At 41.2% G+C, this 21,410-nt stretch overlaps 1 protein-coding gene across 2 annotated transcripts in view; it reads left to right on the top strand.

Moving 5' to 3' along the window:
* The window catches only part of TTC6 (tetratricopeptide repeat domain 6), a 163,091-nt gene extending 146,305 nt beyond the window's left edge, over positions 1-16,786 (top strand). For both annotated transcript variants that reach the window (XM_034769592.1, XM_034769591.1), the window contains exons 28-32: positions 7,431-7,641; positions 12,472-12,624; positions 12,843-13,013; positions 14,222-14,447; positions 16,343-16,786. In XM_034769592.1, the coding sequence (XP_034625483.1) occupies positions 7,431-7,641; positions 12,472-12,624; positions 12,843-13,013; positions 14,222-14,447; positions 16,343-16,479 (898 nt within the window). In that variant the 3' untranslated portion in view covers positions 16,480-16,786. The remainder of the gene's footprint in view (positions 1-7,430; positions 7,642-12,471; positions 12,625-12,842; positions 13,014-14,221; positions 14,448-16,342) is intronic.
* The last annotated feature ends 4,624 nt before the right edge of the window (positions 16,787-21,410 follow it).

The following is a 21,410-nucleotide window of genomic DNA, read 5'->3' as shown; positions in this document are numbered from 1 at the left end:
CACTTGAGTCAGACGAGGAAGAGGAAGAGGATGAAACTTCTGGTCCTGAACCATCAATGTCACAGAACCCACATTTTCTCCCATCCTCCTCCTCTGAACCACACCTCATAACACAAGGTGAACTGAATGACCTTGTCAGGGATTTGGAACTACCCAAGAGTAAGGCAGAGCTGTTGGGCTCCAGACTACAGCAGTGGAATCTCCTGGCAGGTGATGTTAGGGTTTCCATGTTCCGTGACCGTCAAAAGGATCTTGTCCCATTCTTCTTCATGGAAGGTGATCTTGTAGCCTGCAACAACATCGATGGTGTAATGGCAGCCCTCAACATCGTTCACGATCCAGATGAGTGGAGACTATTCATTGATTCATCGAAGATGAGTCTTAAAGCTGTTTTACTGCATAATGGCAATGTTTTGCCATCAATTCCAGTTGGTCATGCAGTCCATATGAAGGAAACCTATGACAACATGAAACAACTTTTGAGGTGCATAAACTATGACCAACATCAGTGGCAGCTTTGTGGTGATTTGAAGGTTGTTGCTCTCTTGCTTGGTCTGCAGACTGGTTACACAAAGTACTGCTGTTTTCTCTGTGAATGGGATAGTCATGCAAGAGATTCCCACTACATCAAGAAAGATTGGTCACTCCGACAGTCATTGGAGCCTGGGAGGAAAAGTGTTCAGCATCCACCACTTGTTGAATCAAGGAAGATTTTGTTTCCATCCTTACACATCAAGCTGGATCTGATGAAGAACTTGGTCAAGGCCATTGACAAAACACAAGCAGCTTTCAGGTACCTCTGTGGAAAATTTCCAAGGTTAAGTGAAGCTAAGATAAAGGAAGGTGTCTTTGTCGGTCTTCAGATTCGTGAACTTCTTCGAGATGATGCATTTGACCATGCACTGCGTGGCAAGGAAAAGACGGCATGGAAAGCCTTCCAGTTAGTGACAATAAATTTTCTCGGAAACAACAAGGCAGACAACTACAGGTTGTTGGTGGAAAACCTCCTCAAGGCATACAAAAGCCTTGGTTGCAATGTGTCACGAAAGATAAATTTTTTGCACTCTCATCTAGATTTTTTTCCACCGAACTGCGGAGCAGTGAGCGACGAGCACAGCGAGCGATTTCACCAGGACTTTGCAACAATGGAAAAATGCTATCAGGGCAAATGGAGCCCATCAGTGCTTGCAGACTGTTGCTGGACAGTGACAAGAGATGCTCCATTTAATGAATACAAGAGACAAGCCAAGAGGCGCCGAGTAGACACTGAATAGGACTAAACTATGTACATAATAGTTTTTTGCCTTTTGTTTCATAATACATTTTATTTATATACCCCTTTTGCTGATTTTTAAAGTGTTACATAAACAGGACAGGCGAAATATTATCATGTAAAGCAACCATAAACACATGAAAAGACCTAGGTTTACAATTTATGATTAAAACTCTACTATCTACACAATATACATAGACATAAAATGTAAAAACTTAAATATCTTAGAAACAGTAGCCAATCAGTTGTTTTAATTGTCATATTTGAATTCAGCACATCAAAATACATAATAAATAGCACATTTTATCTCTGAAGCAGATGACTTCTCAAAAATTGTAGACCAGTGTTATGGCACCATGTTAGTGTCTCCATAATTTCAGTAGTGATACAATTTCCATTTTAAGCCTATGCCTCTTCCTTTTTACAAAACCACCTCTGACTTTTTAACTTGAAATTTTTCATGTTTAGTCTCAGCTAGCAGAGATATATTCTGAAAGCTTGAAGTAAACCTATTAATCATTTAAAAAGTATATAATTTAGAGGCCTTAGAGTGTACACTTAAGTTATTCTATTTTATCACAGTGATAATCCGTAAGAATGGTAAGTCTCTACTTTTTAATGTGGAAAGGAGGGTAGGTTATAGTGTGATGCTGGTTGATGAACTGTGTATTAATTTACTCTTATCTATTGTATTCTAGGGTCTTCTCTAGCACCTATCACTGTATTATATAAGTGCTGCTTAGGCAGTCTTTGGGTGGGCATATTTAAGATCTGTCATCCTGAGTCTTGCCTGGCTATGGCTGATTTGTGCTGCTCTGGTGATATAACTGGATCCCTGATTCTCCTTTGTCAGGGGAGTCCTGCGAGGGCATAGACCTGACACAGTGGCACTGTGTTTGTGGGTATGACTGGGGTGTTCCTATGACGAGGGTATCCCTATGACTAAGAGATCCTCAACTTCTAAAAGAGCTTCTCAGGGCCCATTATCAGCTGTTCTAAATTACGTCTTGGTGCTGATCCTATAACTCCAGAATCAGGGAATCCCCCTCCCTTGAGCTTACATGAGTGCAAAAAGGGCCATCTCAGAGATTGGCACTATGGTTTTAATACAGTTTTTTACTTTTAAAAAATTACTTAGATTTATAACAAAATCCTTGTCCTGAATCCTTATAGTTGCATTTTAGCCATATCTGTTAGAACTGTTTTTGTGTAGTAAAGAATTCAGTCTGTGCTTCAGGTAGAACATGGACATCTAATATATCTTTCAGCGTCTCCTTGGTAAAATGACTACACACTTTGGCACAATCTTGACCTCCATACATAAAAAAGCTTTTGACATAAATTAGAGTTCCATGCACAGATTGTTTGCAGACTTGATCCCTTTAAAATACATTTATTTATGTCACCATTTGAATACACATTTTTGCCATTTGCAGATAGGGTAAATATGTTTTGTATTCATCTGTCACTGTTAAAGGGCTAGCTGCACCTCTGTCTCTTTTCTGGTCTCTATCAGTGCACCTCCTCAGATGTCAGGCCTCTTGCCTTTACCTGTCTTGGGGTGGAATTCAGCAGTTCTCCCACTCTTAGCCCAGACCCTGGGCTACAGTATCCTGTTTGTTTACAGTGCTTACCCAGAAGGTCCGACACAGTTCAGGGCTTATGCAGTTCTTCCCTTCTGAAATCTGTGACCAAACAACCTTATTGTTTTTTTGTGCAGTGAAAACAAAGCTTTTAAAGATTTAAAAAAAAACAAAAACAAAAACAATAAACACTCTACACACATGTCTATCTCATCTAAAGACTTACCATCCCTATTGGTAACCTAGGCAGGCCTATCTTTTTCAGTGGGATCTTTTGAATAGGTCTGGTTCCCCCCCCCCCTTCTTCTTCCCTGAATAACTAGTGCTTCTTTCTTGAGAGAGTGACTCTTTTTATTCCTGCTATTGTTCTTTTGTTCTTCTTTGTTTGCGGGCCTTTTCCTGCCGTGATCAAAACCAGCTTTGTAGGTTTGCTGAAGACAGAGGTAGAATCATCAAAGCACAAATAGTTTTGTCATTGCCCCTTAACAACTCGTGTATGTTTGCCAAGAGGTGGCATCTTGAGCCATTCTTTTCTTTCCTGCATATTTTTCCAGACTCCCGTTGCATTAAAACAATATAGTCGTACAGAAAATCCATGTTCAGGAGGGATGAATTCAAAATGGAACAGGTGCAGAGACGAGCTACTGGAATGATCAGGGAAATGGAAGACCTATCTTACGAGTGGAGATTGGAAGAGCTTTCTTGTTTAATTTAGCAAAAAGAAGTCTGAGAGGGGATATGATTTATCTCTATAAATGCAACAGCAGGGGTGTGGGTGGGGAGGGGAAGAATACCAGGGTGGGAGAATACCAGGAGCTATTTAAGACAAAAGACAATGTTGCCACAAGACAAATGGGTATAAATTGGCCATGAACGAATTCAGGCTGGAAATTAGAAGATTTATAACCATCAGTGTTCTATTCTATGCATCTGAAAAAGTGGGCTGTAGCCCACGAAAGCTTATGCTCAAATAAATTTGTTAGTCTCTAAGGTGCCACAAGTACTCCTGTTCTTTTTGCAGATACAGACTAACACGGTTGCTACTTTGAAACCCATCAGTAGAGTGAGATTCTTAAACAACCACCCAGTAAGAGTTGTGGGGGGAAACAACTTAATTAGTGTGAAGAGAGAGCAATTTTATGACAGGGTTGCTTGTGATAGTAGGGGGCAGTGCCCAGTAGCCCTGGGGCTCACTTCCAGTTTATATATTATATTCACAAAAGTTCATGCTTCAGGTTTTCAGCCAGCCACCTGTGGGGTCAGGAAAGGACTCTCCCTCTTATTCCCCAATCCAATGTATTCTTTTCTCTTTTCTCACCTTTCTTTGAAGCATCAGAGATGGCCACCACTGGAGATGGGATGCTGGACTGGGTGGGTCAGGGCTCTGAGGTGGCACCAAGCATTCTCATTCTCTCAGGTGCTTGGGTAGCTAGTTCTTGCTCACATGCTCCAGTCTAATTGATCACCATATGTGGAGTTGGGAAGGAATGTTCCTCCAGGTCAGGTCAGTGACCTAGGTGGGTTTTCATCTTCTTCTGCCCCATTTAGGTGTGGCTCACTTGCCATATTATGTGGGTATATCTCACGTAATCACTTCCATGCCATTGCTGGGGCCTTGGGCATTGGTGCACCTCAATCCCTCCTGTTCTCTGCCTTTGGCACATAATAGTCTAGTCTCCTGTAGTCTGTAATACTTTAGGCTAATTTTGGTTGCTGGATTTAGTGTGCGGGTGGTGTCGGTGGCCTGTGTTATACAGGAGGTCAGACTGGATGATCTGGTGGTCCCTTCTGGCCTTAGACTCTATGACTACAAAACACCCAATAACCGGGCCAACATACAGTATTTATAAATTATCACACAGAAGCTCCAAACCCATCACATCATCTATACTAATAAGAAACACATAAGACATCAAGTGTTGGTTTTGAGCAACAGCTCCAAAAGGTTGCTTTAAAGTTACTAATATTAATATATTTGTATTGCTTCAAGGGGTGTCTACACTTTGCTTTTTTGGCCCCAAATTTTCCATGGTTGCTTATACTGTTTCAGCTCTGGATTAGCACCAAGGGGAAGCCTAATGTAGCCAGGGCTCCAGGTGGCTACCAATGTTTTAAGTATTGTGTTGTCTAATCCTGCCCAGCGCAGGTCTGTGCAACACGGGGCTTTGAAATGTTAGCTGACGCCAGAGCTTTGTCTATACCATTGCTGCCACTATTGATGGCACCAGTGGAGCTGAAACTCTAGTGCCAACACTGCCGAATGAATTTTAAGGAAATATTCCATAGAGTGGACAAGAGTTAAGGGTGAGGACAGTATAATCATTGAAACATCTTTTGTAATCATAAAATGAAAAGTTTTCCTGCAATTATTTCCCCTTTACATTTTTTGTTCTTGGAACTTTGGGAATCATGACTTTGAACTAGGCAGTAGTGGTTTCTGGTCATTTTCTTGTGGTTGCTAGGAGACAACATCCCTTAGGCAGCATATGTGACTCATAGACAACTTGTGCCTCTTGATAATACTGGGGGGGGGCACAATCTAAAGGGGAGGGCACGTGACTCCCCATGTGTTTCTTCTGCCCAGTGACCCCCCTGCCCTGTGCCCAGCCTGGGGCCGCTGCACTCTACCTGCTCTGCCAGAGTTTCCTGCAGGGGGCAGGGAAGGGAGGAGCTCCGTCCTTCTCCCACTGCGCCTCTCCCCCCCTCCACACACCCTGGCACATTCAGCCGTTCTCTCTGGCAGTCAGGCCTGGAGAGCAGGATGGAGCCACTTCTCACACAGCTGAAGCTGGCTACTCTGGGTTGCTGACTCTGTGCAGCGTGGTAGCTTCCTGAGCAAGAGCCTGGCTGGGGCAGCAGCCTGCCCCACCATCTCTGCTCCCTACCCAGGCCAGCTGCCGGGGACGGGCTGAGCGAGCTGGTGCCTCCCCACCCCCCAGCATGTTTCTGACTTGCTTGTCCCCTGTCCCCAGCAGCTGGGCCCAGGCGGGGAGCAGAGAGGGCAGGGCCACTGCCCCAGCCAGTGGCCTTTCTCAGGCAGCCGCCACACGGCGCAGAGCAGTGATCTGGAGTGGCCGGCATGAGAAGTGGCTGGCCCCACCCCTTCCACTCTTCGCCCAGGCCTGGTTGCCAGGGACAGAGGCCGAGTGTATTGGGGGATAGGTGCAGCTGGAGAAGGGAGCCCCTCTGCCTCCCCCTTGGCAGGCCAAGCAGAAATCTGGGGTGTCACTTGACCCCCCCATCTCCCCTTCCCCCGCATGTTGCCTATGGTGTGACTGGTGCCAGATTTGGCAAAGCAATAGGCTTGTTATACACGTGATTATAAAGTTACTTTGACAAATCATAGAAAACGAAAAATCTCCAAGCGTCTATACATGTGGCTCTGTGGACCGAGTAAAGGTCCTCCTCTTAAGCACAATAAATCAAATGTTTCAATCATATACATTACAGTTCTTAAACAAATAGGAAAGTATGCTTGAAGAGTTTTACTCTTGAATGCTGAAGATCAAATTCTGCGCTTTTGGATATATATGTTCATAACAAGCATTTTGATGGATCTCTGCCCAGGACAGTTGCACAAAAGTGTGTGGCACAGCCAAGAACTGAACCCAGTTCTCGAGTTCCAGTGCCCTAAATGCAATACTATCCTTCCTCTCTTTTTATTATTTGAGAGCTTTGTGCACACCCAGAGCTGTGCAGTCATATAAGAAGACACAGCACTTACCCCAAAGAGTTTACAGTATAGTTTAGAAATAGATCAAATAGTTCAGACATTTTTAATGCACTGGGAAATTGTATTTGTTGAGGTGGTGCAGATGTTATAGCTGAAAGTCTTTGCATAAAGTGTATTTGAAGGAGAAAAGGTAATCTGAGGAACAGAATAAGTGGGAGTCTTAATGGGCATTGGATCAGGACTAAAAAGAGGGAGTCAGTTCCAAATTTTACAGGCTGACATGAAGAAGAAGGGGCAGAGATGAGATTGAGAGAAAGATGAAAGGAATTGGTGAGAGTGAATCTTGGAGGAGTGAAGGGAGTAAGAGGAAACAGAAAGAAGAAGATTTATGGTAGAAGTAAAATACGCTTGGTTGAAACAGCTGAGTCTGAACAGACTGGCACAAAGTGTGTTTGGTATTGAAATTGGGCTGTGAGAATGGTTCAGCTGGAAATCTGAACCTGAACAAACCAAGCCACATTGGAATCTGCTGAGTGTAATCCTGGCTCCACTGAAGTCAATAGGAGTTTTGCCATTGACTTTATTGGGGACAGGATTTCACCCTAAATCTTGACAAGTTCACAGACTAACAGCATTGGCCTCTGTAATGATCGAGAAAAGGACTGTGCATGGAGAATTAATCATAGTCATATTTTTTTAACCATTATCCCTGAAAACCAGGATTAATGTACTTTCTCAGGACAGGTTGCGGAAGTGTGCACTGCCAGTGCTTTCTGTTTAGTGGATGAAATGAGAACCTAAGTTTCTACAGCTGTAAATCTGGCACCTTTCATTAGCAATTAAAATCACTGATTTAAGAAATTAATAAAACACTGACCGTCAAGTGTATATTTATTTTTAGACTTGAGCAGTATGAAGAAGCTGTGAATTCATTTACCCAAGTGCTTAAACTAGATCCCTTTTCTCTGGATGCCTATGTTGCAAGAGGAAATTCATACATGGAATATGGTCATGAAGTTGGCAACACCCAAGCACAGAAAGACTTCCTGAAAGCATTGCATCTTAACCCAAAGTGTGTGAAAGCCAGAATTTGCTTAGGATACAATTTACAGGTAATACACCAAAGATCATAGTCTGTAATATCCTGTGACAAAGAGAGGAACATTATTTTTCATATATAAAATTTAGTCCGTACTGCATACATGGTAATACTGCAAACTAGTTAAACACTGTTCAGCCAGATAAAATAACTTGTATCCTTAATGGAACCCTTTGTTACTCTCTATTTTTCCCCTACTCACTTTAACTATTCTTTTCAACTAAAGGGATAGGCTGCAATTAATCCCTTTGAAATTTGTCTTTGCTGCATCTTACTTAATTGAGCAACAGAGGGTCCTGTGGCACCTTTAAGACTAACAGAAGTATTGGGAGCATAAGCTTTAGTGGGTAAGAACCTCACTTCTTCAGATGCAAGTAATGGAAATTTCCAGAGGCAGGTATAAATCAGTATGGAGATAACGAGGTTAGTTCAACCAGGGAGGGTGAGGTGCTCTGCTAGCAGTTGAGGTGTGAACACCAAGGGGGGAGAAACTGCTTCTGTAGGTGGATAGCCATTCACAGTCTTTGTTTAATCCTGATCTGATGGTGTCAAATTTGCAAATGAACTGGAGCTCAGCAGTTTCTCTTTGGAGTCTGGTCCTGAAGTTTTTTTGCTGTAAGATGGCTACCTTTACATCTGCTATTGTGTGGCTAGGGAGGTTGAAGTGTTCTCCTACAGGTTTTTGTATATTGCCATTCCTGATATCTGACTTGTGTCCATTTATCCTCTTGCGTAGTGACTGTCCAGTTTGGCCAATGTGCATAGCAGAGGGGCATTGCTGGCACATGATGGCATATATAACATTGGTGGACATGCAGGTGAATGAGCCGGTGATGTTGTAGCCGATCTGTTTAGGTCCTGTGATGGTGTTGCTGGTGTAGATATGTGGGCAGAGTTGGCATCGAGGTTTGTTGCATGGGTTTGTTGCAAGGGTCGAAATGACAGTCTGGACCTATACATAGAATGCTTCCGCCAACGTGCACAGACAGAAATTGTGGAAAAACAACATCGCTTGCTTCATAACCTAAGTCATGCAGAACGCAATGCCATCCACAGCCTCAGAAACCACCCTGACATTATCATCAAAGAGGCTGATCAGAGGTGTAGCGAGCGCCCTCTGTATCCTCCGACCGGAGGGGGCCCCGCAACGAAGGGGGCCCCTAAAAGTGGCAAAATAAATACCGCATTCCAGTTTCTGCATTGTAAGGGGCCCCACCCGGACATATGTTTGGAGGGGGCCACTGTTCGGAGGGGGCCACATTCTTTGTTGCTACGGCCCTGAGGCTGATAAAGGAGGTGCTGTTGTCATCATGAACAGGTCTGACTACCAGAAGGAGGCTGCCAGACAACTGTCCAATACCAAATTCTACAGACCACTTTCCTCAGATCCCACTGAGGAATACACTAAGAAACTGCACCATCTACTCAGGACACTCCCTACACTAACACAGGAACAAATCAACATACCCTTAAAGCCCTGACCGGGGTTATTCTATCTACTACCCAAGATCCACAAACCTGGAAATCCGGGACGCCCCATCATCTCGGGCATTGGCACTCTCACTGAAGGACTGTCTGGGTATGTGGACTCCCTACTCAGACCCAACGCCACCAGCACTCCCAGCTATTTCCGTGACACCACTGATTTCCTGAGAAAACTACAATGCATTGGTGACCTCCCAGAAAACGCCATCCTAGCCACTATGGATGTAGAGGCTCTCTACACAAACATCGCACACACAGATGGAATACAAGCTGTCAGGAACAGTATCCCCGATGATGACACAGCACAACTTGTTGCTGAGCTCTGTGACTTTATCCTGACGCACAATTATTTCAAATTTGGTGACAATATATACCTCCAGACCAGTGGCACCGCTATGGGCACCCGCATGGCCCCACAATATGCCAACATTTTTATGGCTGACCTGGAACAACGCTTCCTCAGCTCTCATCCACTCACGCCCCTTCTCTACCTACGCTACATTGATGACATCTTCATCATCTGGACCCATGGGAAGGAGACCCTGGAAGAATTCCACCATGATTTCAACAGTTTCCACCCCACTATCAACCTCTGCCTGGACCAATCTATACGGGACGTCCACTTCCTAGACACCACAGTACTAATAAGCGATGGCCACGTTAACACCACCCTATATCGAAAACCCACCGACCGCTTCGCCTACCTTCATGCCTCCAGCTTCCACCCTGGTCACACCACACGATCCATCGTCTACAGCCAAGCGCTGAGGTACAACCGCATCTGCTCCAACCCCTCAGACAGAGACCAACACCTACAAGATCTTCACCAAGCATTCTCAAAACTATGATACCCACACAAGGAAATAAAGAAACAAATCAACAGAGCCAGACGTATACCCAGAAACCTCCTGCTACAAGACAGGCCCAAAAAAGAAACCAACAGAACTCCACTGGCCATCACCTACAGTCCTCAGCTTAAACCTCTCCAACGCATCATCAATGATCTACAACCCATCCTGGACAATGATCCCTCACTTTCACAGACCTTGGGGGGCAGGCCAGTCCTCGCCCACAAACAACCCGCCAACTTTAAGCATATTCTCACCAGCAACCACGCACCGCACCTTAACAACTCTAACTCAGGAACCAACCCATGCAACAAACCTCGATGCCAACTCTGTCCACATATCTACACCAGCAACACCATCACAGGACCTAACCAGATCAGCTACAACATCACCGGCTCATTCACTTGCATGTCCACCAATGTTATATATGCCATCATGTGCCAGCAATACCCCTCTGCTATGTGCATTGGCCAAACTGGACAGTCACTACGCAAAAGGATAAATGGACACAAGTCAGATATCAGGAATGGCAATATACAAAAACCTGTAGGAGAACACTTCAACCTCCCTGGCCACACAATAGCAGATGTAAAGGTAGCCATCTTACAGCAAAAAAACTTCAGGACCAGACTCCAAAGAGAAACTGCTGAGCTCCAGTTCATTTGCAAATTTGACACCATCAGATTAGGATTAAACAAAGACTGTGAATTGCTATCCAACTACAGAAGCAGTTTCTCCTCCCTTGGTGTTCACACCTCAACTGCTAGCAGAGCACCTCACCCTCCCTGATTGATCTAACCTTGTTATCTCCATACTGATTTATACCTGCCTCTGGAAATTTCCATTACTTGCATCTGAAGAAGTGAGGTTCTTACCCACGAAAGCTTATGCTCCCAATACTTCTGTTAGTCTTAAAGGTGCCACAGGACCCTCTGCTGCTTTTTACAGATTCAGACTAACATGGTTACCCCTCTGATACTTACTTGATTGGTGGATTTACTGTTGAGTACCAAGAGATTTGATCTCCTTAATCAGCCCAGAGAAAAATAGAGTCGTATTGGTACTCATGCCCAGAAACCTTGTATGGTATTGTAATCAATAACACTAGACACCAAGCTGCTACATACGAAGTGACTTAGATATTTTTGGTGAATCTATGTAAAAGGAAAATCTTGTATGTTAAGCAAAGTCATGTATGAATTGACATATTGTGTGTTTTTCTCCTCTCTAATTCCCATTGTTACTGTGCTTTGTTGTTATACCCATTTGTCTGAAAAAACTCTCTTTCCAACAAAGTTGTGAGTTAATTTTGTGCCTGTGTAAATAAGGGACTAATTTTATCAGCCTGCATCAGGCTTACTTGGGTAGGCCATGTGCAAATTTCCTCACACAGCTCTGCCAATATGTTTTAATTCTAATTAATTAATGTTTCACTGTGCTTTATAAAGTACTATCTAAGTGCTGAGTGTTATCAACAGTCTTAAAAAGCAGCCTTCCTGACAATGTTTTCAGTCATACAAGGAAGTCTCTTTCAACAACAGAGTGCTGGTTTTGCTGAATGGATCCGAATTGTGTGACTGTTTCTTGGGGAATCAGATAAGATTACCAAACTTATTTGTACTCAGTCAAAATTCAAATCCAGGTCTTCCAAGGTAGAATGTTAGTGAACCCGTGAATCAGTCATCAGAACTTGAAGAAGTGGGGTCTAGCCATTTACTTCTCTCAGATCTTTCAGTTCCCCCTCACTCAACAGCTTATCCTGTCCCATTCATATTTCCATCCCCCTTTTAGTCTCGCATCTCTTACTCCTCCATAACCAGTGGGGCTGGGCCTACTTCCAGCCTGGGTATAAAATATCAGATCACTTGTCCATGGGCAGCTAAGACCTCAAATTTGGCTACATGACAATAAAACATAGCTCTCCCAATTTTAAGGTTATAGGCTCATATTCACAAGTAAATGAAAGTGAGATATTGTTGCTGTCTAACAGAATTTCTGTGCTTTCTTCATATACTGTTTTGAACAATTATGCTGGTGTTTCTCATTTTTATTCTCTCATATTTAGTGAGTGGCTCTCACTAGGTCTAACTTATTTAGTTTTGGATAGTGTGTAACCCAAGGATTATTATTATTATTTTAATATCTCCATGGAGAGAGGGTCACATCAAGACATTCTGATGTTATTGTGGGAAGGCAGGTGCATAGAAATGAATCTTCACTTCATTATATTATCATACAGGGCCAGACATTTAAAACTTGAGGATAGAAGCCCAGGTACAACAGCAATTGCATGTGCAGTTCCTGCAAAGGTAGCATGTAAATACAGTGGGTGTGTGGATATCTAACTAGCTATTTGCATTCATCTTTTCCCAGTTTGTGCACAAAATTAAATAATTGAATGTGGCAACATAGGGGCATGTGCAATTTTCCCACATGCCTATACTTTTTGAAAATATGGCCATTGGTATGTGGTATGTTTAATAATATTCATATGTTAAAACTCTTTTTAGGCCTTTGGAAAGTTTCAGAAAGCTTGGAATCAATTTACAGTTGCCATTGACATTGATCCAAAATGCCATATTGCCTATGACGGAAGAGCTGTGATCTGTCTTCAGATGGGTGATACTTTTGCTGCATTTCAAGATACAAATGCAGCACTAAAGGTAAATGTTGGTTTTCAGTTGATTTATAAATATGAACCTGCTATTATTAGGCCACTAAATAATGCACATAAATTTGAAGAACTGTGTATGAATAATTGTAGATTTAAATTAGGAGGTGCTTTCTATTTTTATACGTTTCCTTTAAAGAAAGAGTCTTGTTATTAATGTAGAAATGTGGACTTTGTTCAAATAAGAGTGCATATATTATTACATTTCAGCTCACTACCACTGCTCAACTGCTTACAAACCGGGGTGTCATTAACCAGTTTATGGGTTACTTAAACTGTGCTATGAAAGATTATCAGCAAGCAATTTCCATCAACCCTGGCTATGCTTTAGCCTATTTCAATGCAGCAAATATCTACTTTCATCACAGGCAATTTTCACAGGTAGGTTTTATGTTCTATTTTCATACCATTCTTAGAACACTTTTCCTTGACTCAGGAATAATGTCATTGATACAAATTAGTGTATAAATGTAAGATTTTACTTGAATCTTTTAACATTTAATTTAATAATTTAGCTACATTCTGATAGGGTATGAATTAATATATAGTAATAAGTAATACATAATACTACTATGTTCTATTACTGTTCGTTTTATCTGATGATCTCAAAGTGCTTTACAAATATTTATGAATAAAGACTCACAAATTTTATAGATAGGGGCCAAAAGCTTCAAAAATTCCTAAGTAATTTAGAAACCTAAATCTCACTGTCTTTCAATGAGACTTAGGCTAATGAATCAGCCAGGTGCTTCTGAAATTTTTGCCCTGGAGACTAAGGCAAAGAGAAGTCAAGCAATTGTCCTAGTTTACACAGTAATTCAGTGACAGAGTGAGGAGTAGAACCCAAATCTCCTGTCTCACAGGCCTATGCTTTAACTACTAAGCCAGGTTTTCTCCCTGTTGTAGTACCCTCAGAGTCCTGAATCACTCCCTTCTGCAGAAATACCCTGGGGAGGGCCTGAGGTAATCAAACACCAAAGTTCCCCTTGCATTTTCTAGTAAGCTCTTTGGAGGCAAGGACCATTTCATATTTTCTGTACAGCCTCTAACAGAGTGGGAATAGGGTTGCCACCCGTCCGGTTTTCACCTGGACAGTTTGGGTGTCTGGGTGCCATTTAACAAACCCCGATGTCTGTTTTTTAAAAAATCTGGGGTGGAAAAGGTATAGCAGGGGTGAGTACTTGGGGGAAGAGGTGGAGAAGTGGGTGGGGCCTTGAAAGAAGAGGTAGAGCAGGGCCAGGGCCTTGAGGGAAGAGGTGGAGCAGGGGCATGGCCTTGGGGGAAGAGGCGGAGGAGGGGGAGGGGGTTTGGGGAGTCCAGTTACCAGCTATTCGAAAGGTAGCAACCCTAAGTGGGAACCCAATCCTGATTGAAACCTCTGGGTGTTACCATAGTACTACTAATAAATAATAGTAAATCATTCGGTTGCGAAAGAGTTCTTCTTCTCAAAGATCCTTGCAAAAACCTTGTCATTCTTGTATAAATCCTGTGGATTTCTGCTACCCTGATTATTAATACAATATAAAAATATATACAGCATTTCAGAAGTTTGCATGGTACATAATATCTTCATTTTATATATTTCACAGGCCAATTCCTACTATTCCAAGGCATTACAGCTTGACCCACGAAATGAATCTGCAGTCCTGAATCGAGCTATTACAAATACATTATTACAAAATATCGAAGAAGCAAAAGAAGATTTTGAGAAGGCAATTTGTCTCTGCCCTTTCTCTGCAGCAGTGTACTTTAACAGGGCAAACCTCTATAGAACATTAAAGCAATATGAGCTAGCTGAGAAGGATATTTCAACAGGTACTTTTTGTTCAGTACCTGGCATAGTTTCAGTTATAATAATAAGAACAAATTATTTTGCCTCTATTTCACAGTTCAGAAAGTATTAGCAACTATTTCCGTTTATGTATATAATATATTTATTTAAGTTCTTAACTTCTTTAGGAGTGGCTATGAGATTGAAAAGGGAGTTGTAATGAAAATGCCAGCTAAAAATTATTATTGTTTTTCTAATGAAAATTAACTAGTAGAATTGGGCAATATTTTTTTTTTTGGACAAATAATTTTATTTGCCAAAAAATGCAGTTTGGGGTCAACAGAAACTATTTGTGAATTTGAGCTGAATTTGACTAATGGTTTTAGCCGCAAAACAAACTTTTCTGAAAAAGTCTAAATGTCTCCTTTCACTGTTTTCAAAATTAAACATTTTGACTTTTTGTTTTTAAACAAAGCTATGTTTTGAATTTAGCTAGATTTAATTAAAAATCCCCCAAAAGGATTATGACCCAAAGAGCCTAAATGTGTGAGTAATTTTTTTTTTTTTTTTTTTTTTTTGATGGGGGAGATAGTTGTTTTGGTTAAAAAAAAAAACCCAAAACAACTATTATGGGTTCACCCAAAATGATTTTTTTGAGAGGGGGAGGAGGGTTCAGTTCAGCCATGAAACCAAAAAATTTCATTATCTGTTTATTTCCAATTACTGATTAGAAGAAAATGTGTCATATGTAATATGTACCATAGCAGCTGAACTCTGAGCCAGATTTTCAAAGAAAGTTGTAGCAGAAAGATGTGCACTCACGCTACCCTTACAAATCCTGAGGGCATCTGAGTTCATTACCTACTCAGTCACTACTGCTTTAGCCAATTACAGATAAAGATTTTTTTAAAATTAATTTTATAATGTATACATAGAGCTAAGTTTCACAAATCCCACATTTGTGTGTGAAAATCAGCTAAGTGCATCCCTGTTTGCCACCCATCTTTAACCACCCCAGATTCAATTCCTGTCTTTCGATCTCAGCTACCAAAGCCATGGTCAGGTTGTTTGACCGTTCCTAAAATGAAGTTATTTCATTGGATTTTGATAGCAAAGTCCTTGAATCACAGCCCTATGCAAACTCAAGTACCATTGTTATGCTACTATCTGCACTTTGAACCAAATAATAATTGATTGCAAGTGCAATAATTTTTCCACCAACAATAAATATGATCAAGTCTTACTGAGAAGTTAGCCGGTACACATTTACAATATAAGTTTGTCTAAATTATATGAAAACATGACTTGGGTAAAGATGTATAAAATTCCTTATCTTCACTGAATTTTTTCCATTAAAAGTAGATTTTCATGATGTCAGAACAGAATAACTATGAAATCTTGTCTAGGGAATTAATTACTGTAAAATAGGGAGTTTGCTGGGAACTAGACTCTTTAAACAACAGATTAAATACTTGCCAACAGTTAGTTATTTAAATACCTTTGAACAATAGGAAATCTGACTCTGAGACAATGTGCATTGCTGGCACCAAGGAATAGATTGATAATGGTTTCCTACTGTTTGATTTTTGTTTTGGTGTTGAACCTGATTTGGGAGGGAGAATGTGGCTTCTGATGCTTCAGCAGTTGCTAGAGTCAGATTTATAAACATGCCATGATGATATCTAACATCAAGATGAGAAAAAGGAGAGTCAAAGGGAGACAGTAAGAGTGTAAATATCTTAACAAAATTACTTAGCTCCTGCTATAAAAATAATATGAATTGGACATATGTATTTCCTATTGAGAGCATGTGGGTTTTGAAATATACTTTGTCTCAACTTTCAGATGGGCTTTTAGCATGTGCTGTTTTTTATAATAATAATCATAACAATCTTTTGAAATTTAAAAATGCCTTAACATTTATTTTTCATTTTTACAGCATTGTCAATTCAACCTAATGACGCTTTGATGTATAAACTAAGAGCTGATGTTCGTGGTAAAATGGGATTCAGTGAAGAAGCCATTGCTGATTACAAGCAAGCAATCAGCATTCAAGAAATGATCGATGCAATGTGAAAAGATCCAGTTCCTGCAAAACATGATAACAAGTTAGATCTATTTACAGAGATTTGCCTTATTTAAATGAGAGATATTTGTTTAATTATATCTCAAATACTATTTAGAAGAATGTATTATGTTAGCACTAGGCTTGGCACAAAAGGTTAGTTTTTATACTTGAAAAAATTGTTAATACTGTGATAAACCATCTTCATTTTTAGATGAACTTCTGCACATGTTATCTTCCTGAATAATTTAATTGTTGATTCAGTGCAAAAATGGAACAGAACTATTTAAGAACAGAATGCTAGCATTAAAGAAGTAATTTCACAAAGAGAACAATAGATTGTCTTTATTGATTGGCACCAAATGGCAGTTGGAGAACGAAACACAGACAAAGGAATAAATATCATCGTGGAAGGCCTCATCTTTATTTACTTGGGTCCAATGTGACGTTAAATGGCAAAATAACCAATATTTAAGTTTGACCCCCTTTCATCCAACCCTTAGGATTCAGCCCACCTCTGATTCCTCTCTCCCTCTCCCAGTGATAGGGAATGAGTGTACACACAAGGTGTACCTGAGTCTTTGCTGACTTCAGATCTTCCTTTCTACTTTAGGTTAATATGGTCCACCTGCCATCTCCTGGACCTCTTACACATTTGCCCCTGAGAGCTGGCCCCTTTGAGGTTCTTACCTACACTGGACACCAGCTATAAAATGCAACACGATTAACAAACTGCACTAGTTAAATTTACAATGTGTAAATTATTGTTCTTTCTCTATACTAACCTAAAACAGGATGCTGCTGGTGATCTAGTCAGACCCATTGCAGTCTTGTATATAGTTTGAATTGTATTTCCCTCAGAGGATGGGGGAGCAAAGCAGCAATAGCAATAGGATGCCTGCTGCATGCCAGTGAGGACGGTGGTGTATGAGTGCTAATCAGCTATCCCTTCCTCGTACAGTCCAGCAAATGGGCGGCAGGAGGAAGCAGAGAAATCTGTCCTTTCCAGCCCTCCCCAATCTCTACACAAGCAGTGTCCATGTGCATTATGGGCAGGGAGGGTGTGGGGCAAAGTTCCAGAGCAGCCAAGCCAGCCCCTCCCTTCCTCCTCTTCCTAGGACCTGGAGTTTGTCTGTCCCCTGCCAATTGGCTCAAACATCCCCCCATCTGAATGGAGGATGGGGGCCATTGGTATAAATGTGTCCTAATTATTTCAAATTTAAATCTGAAACACAGATAATTTGTCCACTTATCCACACTCCCATGTTGGAAAAGGTTGATGTCATAGAAAAGCAGATTGAGGAAAAGGATTTAAGTACATAAAATAAAATATTGACATGAACACTCAGCATGTATTTTGTACTTTTCTTCAAAGTGAATTAAATAATAGATCACAATCTTTGGGTTTGAGCCTTAAGAATGAGATTTAGAAGTTAATTCAGCAGAATTTTGCTTTGATCATGTTCATTCAGATTTGAAATTTAGGGTATAATTCTACATGAACAGAAATAAAAAATGTCAACCCCCAACCTCATACATTGAGGTTGCCAAGTTAGGTCCATATCTAATTATAATGTACAGCTATGTTCCATACAGCTAGGTGCTCGGATATTAATGTGAGGTGGGTGGGATAAGACTGTGTAGAATAAAACTTAACACTCGTTCACAACAGAAAACTTGCTACAATTTCTCAAGATAGGGGGAAATTTTCAATGACACAAATCGCAGTTAGGCACCTGACTCTCATTGAAAGTCTATGGGAGTTAGACACCTACCTGCCGTTTGTGTCTTTGAAAACTTCCCCCTTAGCCTTAAAGTGATATCAATTTTCCTCCTGAAATATGCATTCAGAAAGGAGTCTTCACTGTGAAGCTGATAATAAAATGCTAGTTCATGATTATAATTACATAGACTTCTCTCTGTAAAATAAATCACTCAATGGCAAGGAAATAATTTACATTCACATTCATAATAAGAAAAAAGATAATTGACATAACTTGAATTGATTATTTAATGGGTCTCATGGTTCCATTTTCACTTCCTGACAACTCCCAGTAGATGGTTCATTGCTGAGACCAGAGTAAAGATGTCAAAATTACTTTCCCTGAAGCATTCCCTTTTTTTAATATTTCATACAATGCTATTCATCCACTTATTTCTGCATAAAGATTTTTTATTTGTTTTTTTCCAAGCAATCTGTGTTTAGCTAATATGGCACAATGATGCAAACTGGTATTATAGCTCTCTTCTCTAACTTTTTGTAGTTGTGACAGTTGGTTGCACTGCTCAAATTTTCACTTCATGATATTCTGATTTTGAAAAATATTTTTGTAAAATAAACTCTCATTGGGGTGGAGAAGTGCAAATGACCACAGCTAAGGCTACAGTCCACCAAAGTACTTAAGCATATGCTTAAGTCCATCTCTATTCAGCAAAGTAGGACTTGTCTACACTGACAAGTTTCTGCACAGTAAAGCAGCTTTCTGTGGTGTAACTCCCAAGCTGTACAAACTGCCAAGCCACTTAGTGCACAGAAACTCCTCAGTTGCAGCGTTGCAAAAAACCCACCTCGAAGAGAGTCGTAAGGCTTGCAGCACAGATGCTCTTGTGCTGCATTGCCAGTGTAAACACATCAATTGCTTTCAGCACTGTAATTGGCCTCCGGAAGTGTCCCATAATCCCTCAAGTGGCCACTCTGCTCATTGTTTTGAACTTCACTGGCTGCCCTCAAGGCATGCACCTCTCAACCTTTCAATGCTCCATTTCTGACATCCGTTGTATGCTGTGCTGATCTGCTCTGGGACACAAAACAAAACATTATTGTGGAATGCTCATGCTGTTGAACACAGAGGCAGGCGTGTGTGTGTGTGTGTGAGCGAGAGAGATTGCTGTGCAGAGAGCTGGGGAGGGAGGCAGGGACTGATGTTGGGGTTTCCCCCTCCCCCTGCCTCAGGACTGGTTGCTTCCTGCCGCTGTCTAAACTTACAAGACAGCATGCTGACACACTCTCTGTCCCCCAAAACACACTGTCGCTCCCACCCCCATACACTCACTCCCTGTCACACATTCTCCCCCTCCTACCTCAGTTGAAAAGCAGCTGGCAATGCAGTAGGATGCCCATCGAACAATGGGATTGGCAAACCTGCACCATGTGACGCTGTCATTGCAAATCCTTCCCAAAGCACCCTGCAGCCAGTTGCACAGTGGGGTTGCTACCACAATGCACTACTCTCTTTGCTGTTGCAAGAGCTGCTAATGTGTAGCACAGTGTGCACATGCAACAGCGGTTTAATTTCAGTGCTTTAATAAAAGTGGTATAACTTATTGCGCAAAAACATTGCAGTGTAGGCATACCCATATTCGAGTGTAATCAAATACCACTGTTGTCCCCCCACTCATGCTGAGGAACAACTCTTGCAAAGTCTGATATAATGAGAGTGACTGGGTAGATCATAACTGAGGTCTATAAAATGTAGAGATAGGAATTCCTGAGAAATATATTGCATTCCATTTCTTTTAGTATTCATGACTGATATCACACTATTATATTTTTAAAACAATATTTATAAATAATAACTAATGTTAGGCTGCTGGAAACATTCTCTGTTTAGGCATCTTAACCCTCTAAATTTAGAAGGAGCAAAATTTTGGAGGCAACCCTTATCTATTAGGTAATACATATATCAGCTAAATATATTTTAATCCACTTTTTATAGTAATGGCTTCCATGCTTGACTTATTTAAAATCCACAAGAACAAATGGGTATAAACTGGATATGAACAAATTCAGGCTGGAAACTAGAAGGTTTCTAACCATCAAAGGAGCGAGATTCTGGAACAACCTCCCAGTAGGAGTTGTGGGGGAAAATAATTAATTTTGAGAGAGAGATGGACAGTTTTTTGAGTGTGATAGTATGACGGGGTGCTTCTGATGGTGCGGGGCAGGCTTTGGCATCCCTAAGGTCCTTTTCGCTTTATGTCTCATGTTCCTAAAAGTTCATGCTTCAGGACTTCAGACAGTCACCTGTAGGGATCAGGAAGCGAATCCACCCCCATCCCCCAGTGTATTTTGGGTTGTTGGTTTTTTTGGTCTGCTTCTTCTGAAGTGTCAGATAGCCATGACTGGAATGGGATACCGGACTGGGTGGGTCAGTGCTCTGAGATGGCACCGAGCATTCACTCCCTTAAGTGCTTGGCTGGCTGGCTAGTTCTTGATCACATGCTTAGGGTCTAACAAATCACCATATGTGAGGTCAAGAAGGAATTTCCCCTCGGGTCAGATTGAGGTGAGTTTTGGTGTTTATTGCCTTCCTCTGCAGCATGTAGGTGCAGGACACTTGCTGGTATTATCAGGGTATATCTCACTTAATCAATTCACTGCCTTGCAAAGGCCTCAGGCATTGGAGCACCTCCATCTGTCCCATTCTCTGCCTGTGGCACATAATAGTTTAGTCTTCTGTGGGCTGCTGTAATATTTTGGTCTAATTTTGGTTTGCTGGGTTTAGTGTGTGGATGCTGAGTGGTGCTGGAGGTCTGCGATATATAGGAGGTCAGACGTGATGATCTGGTGGTTCTTCTGGCCTTAAGCTTTATGATGGTGACAAAACAAATGGTGAAACTGTTGCTTATTCCAATGCAAGGAAAAAAGGATTTTTATGTATGAGTTAAATTTAGAAATTAAACGTAGAACCTATAAAATATTAGCTAGACTTTTGTTCCAGTAATCTTCAGCAGATACAGTTCATATGAAGGACATCTGTTGTTTTTAATGGGTGAAATCCAAGCTCCATTGAAGTAAATGGTAAAACTCCCATGGACTTCAGTGGGGCGAAGATTTCTCCCGCTATGTTTCAGCTGTACCAATATGGTGTCTCTTTGTTTTGTACTGTGGAACTTCACAATACAGAGGCACTAGAATATTAGAAGCATAATACTTGATGTC

This window comes from Trachemys scripta, chromosome 4, assembly GCF_013100865.1.
Source record: "Trachemys scripta elegans isolate TJP31775 chromosome 4, CAS_Tse_1.0, whole genome shotgun sequence".
In the NCBI taxonomy this organism is placed as follows: domain Eukaryota; kingdom Metazoa; phylum Chordata; order Testudines; family Emydidae; genus Trachemys; species Trachemys scripta.
The sequence above is the reverse complement of the archived record's forward strand: the minus strand, read 5'-3'. Positions and strand labels throughout refer to the sequence as shown.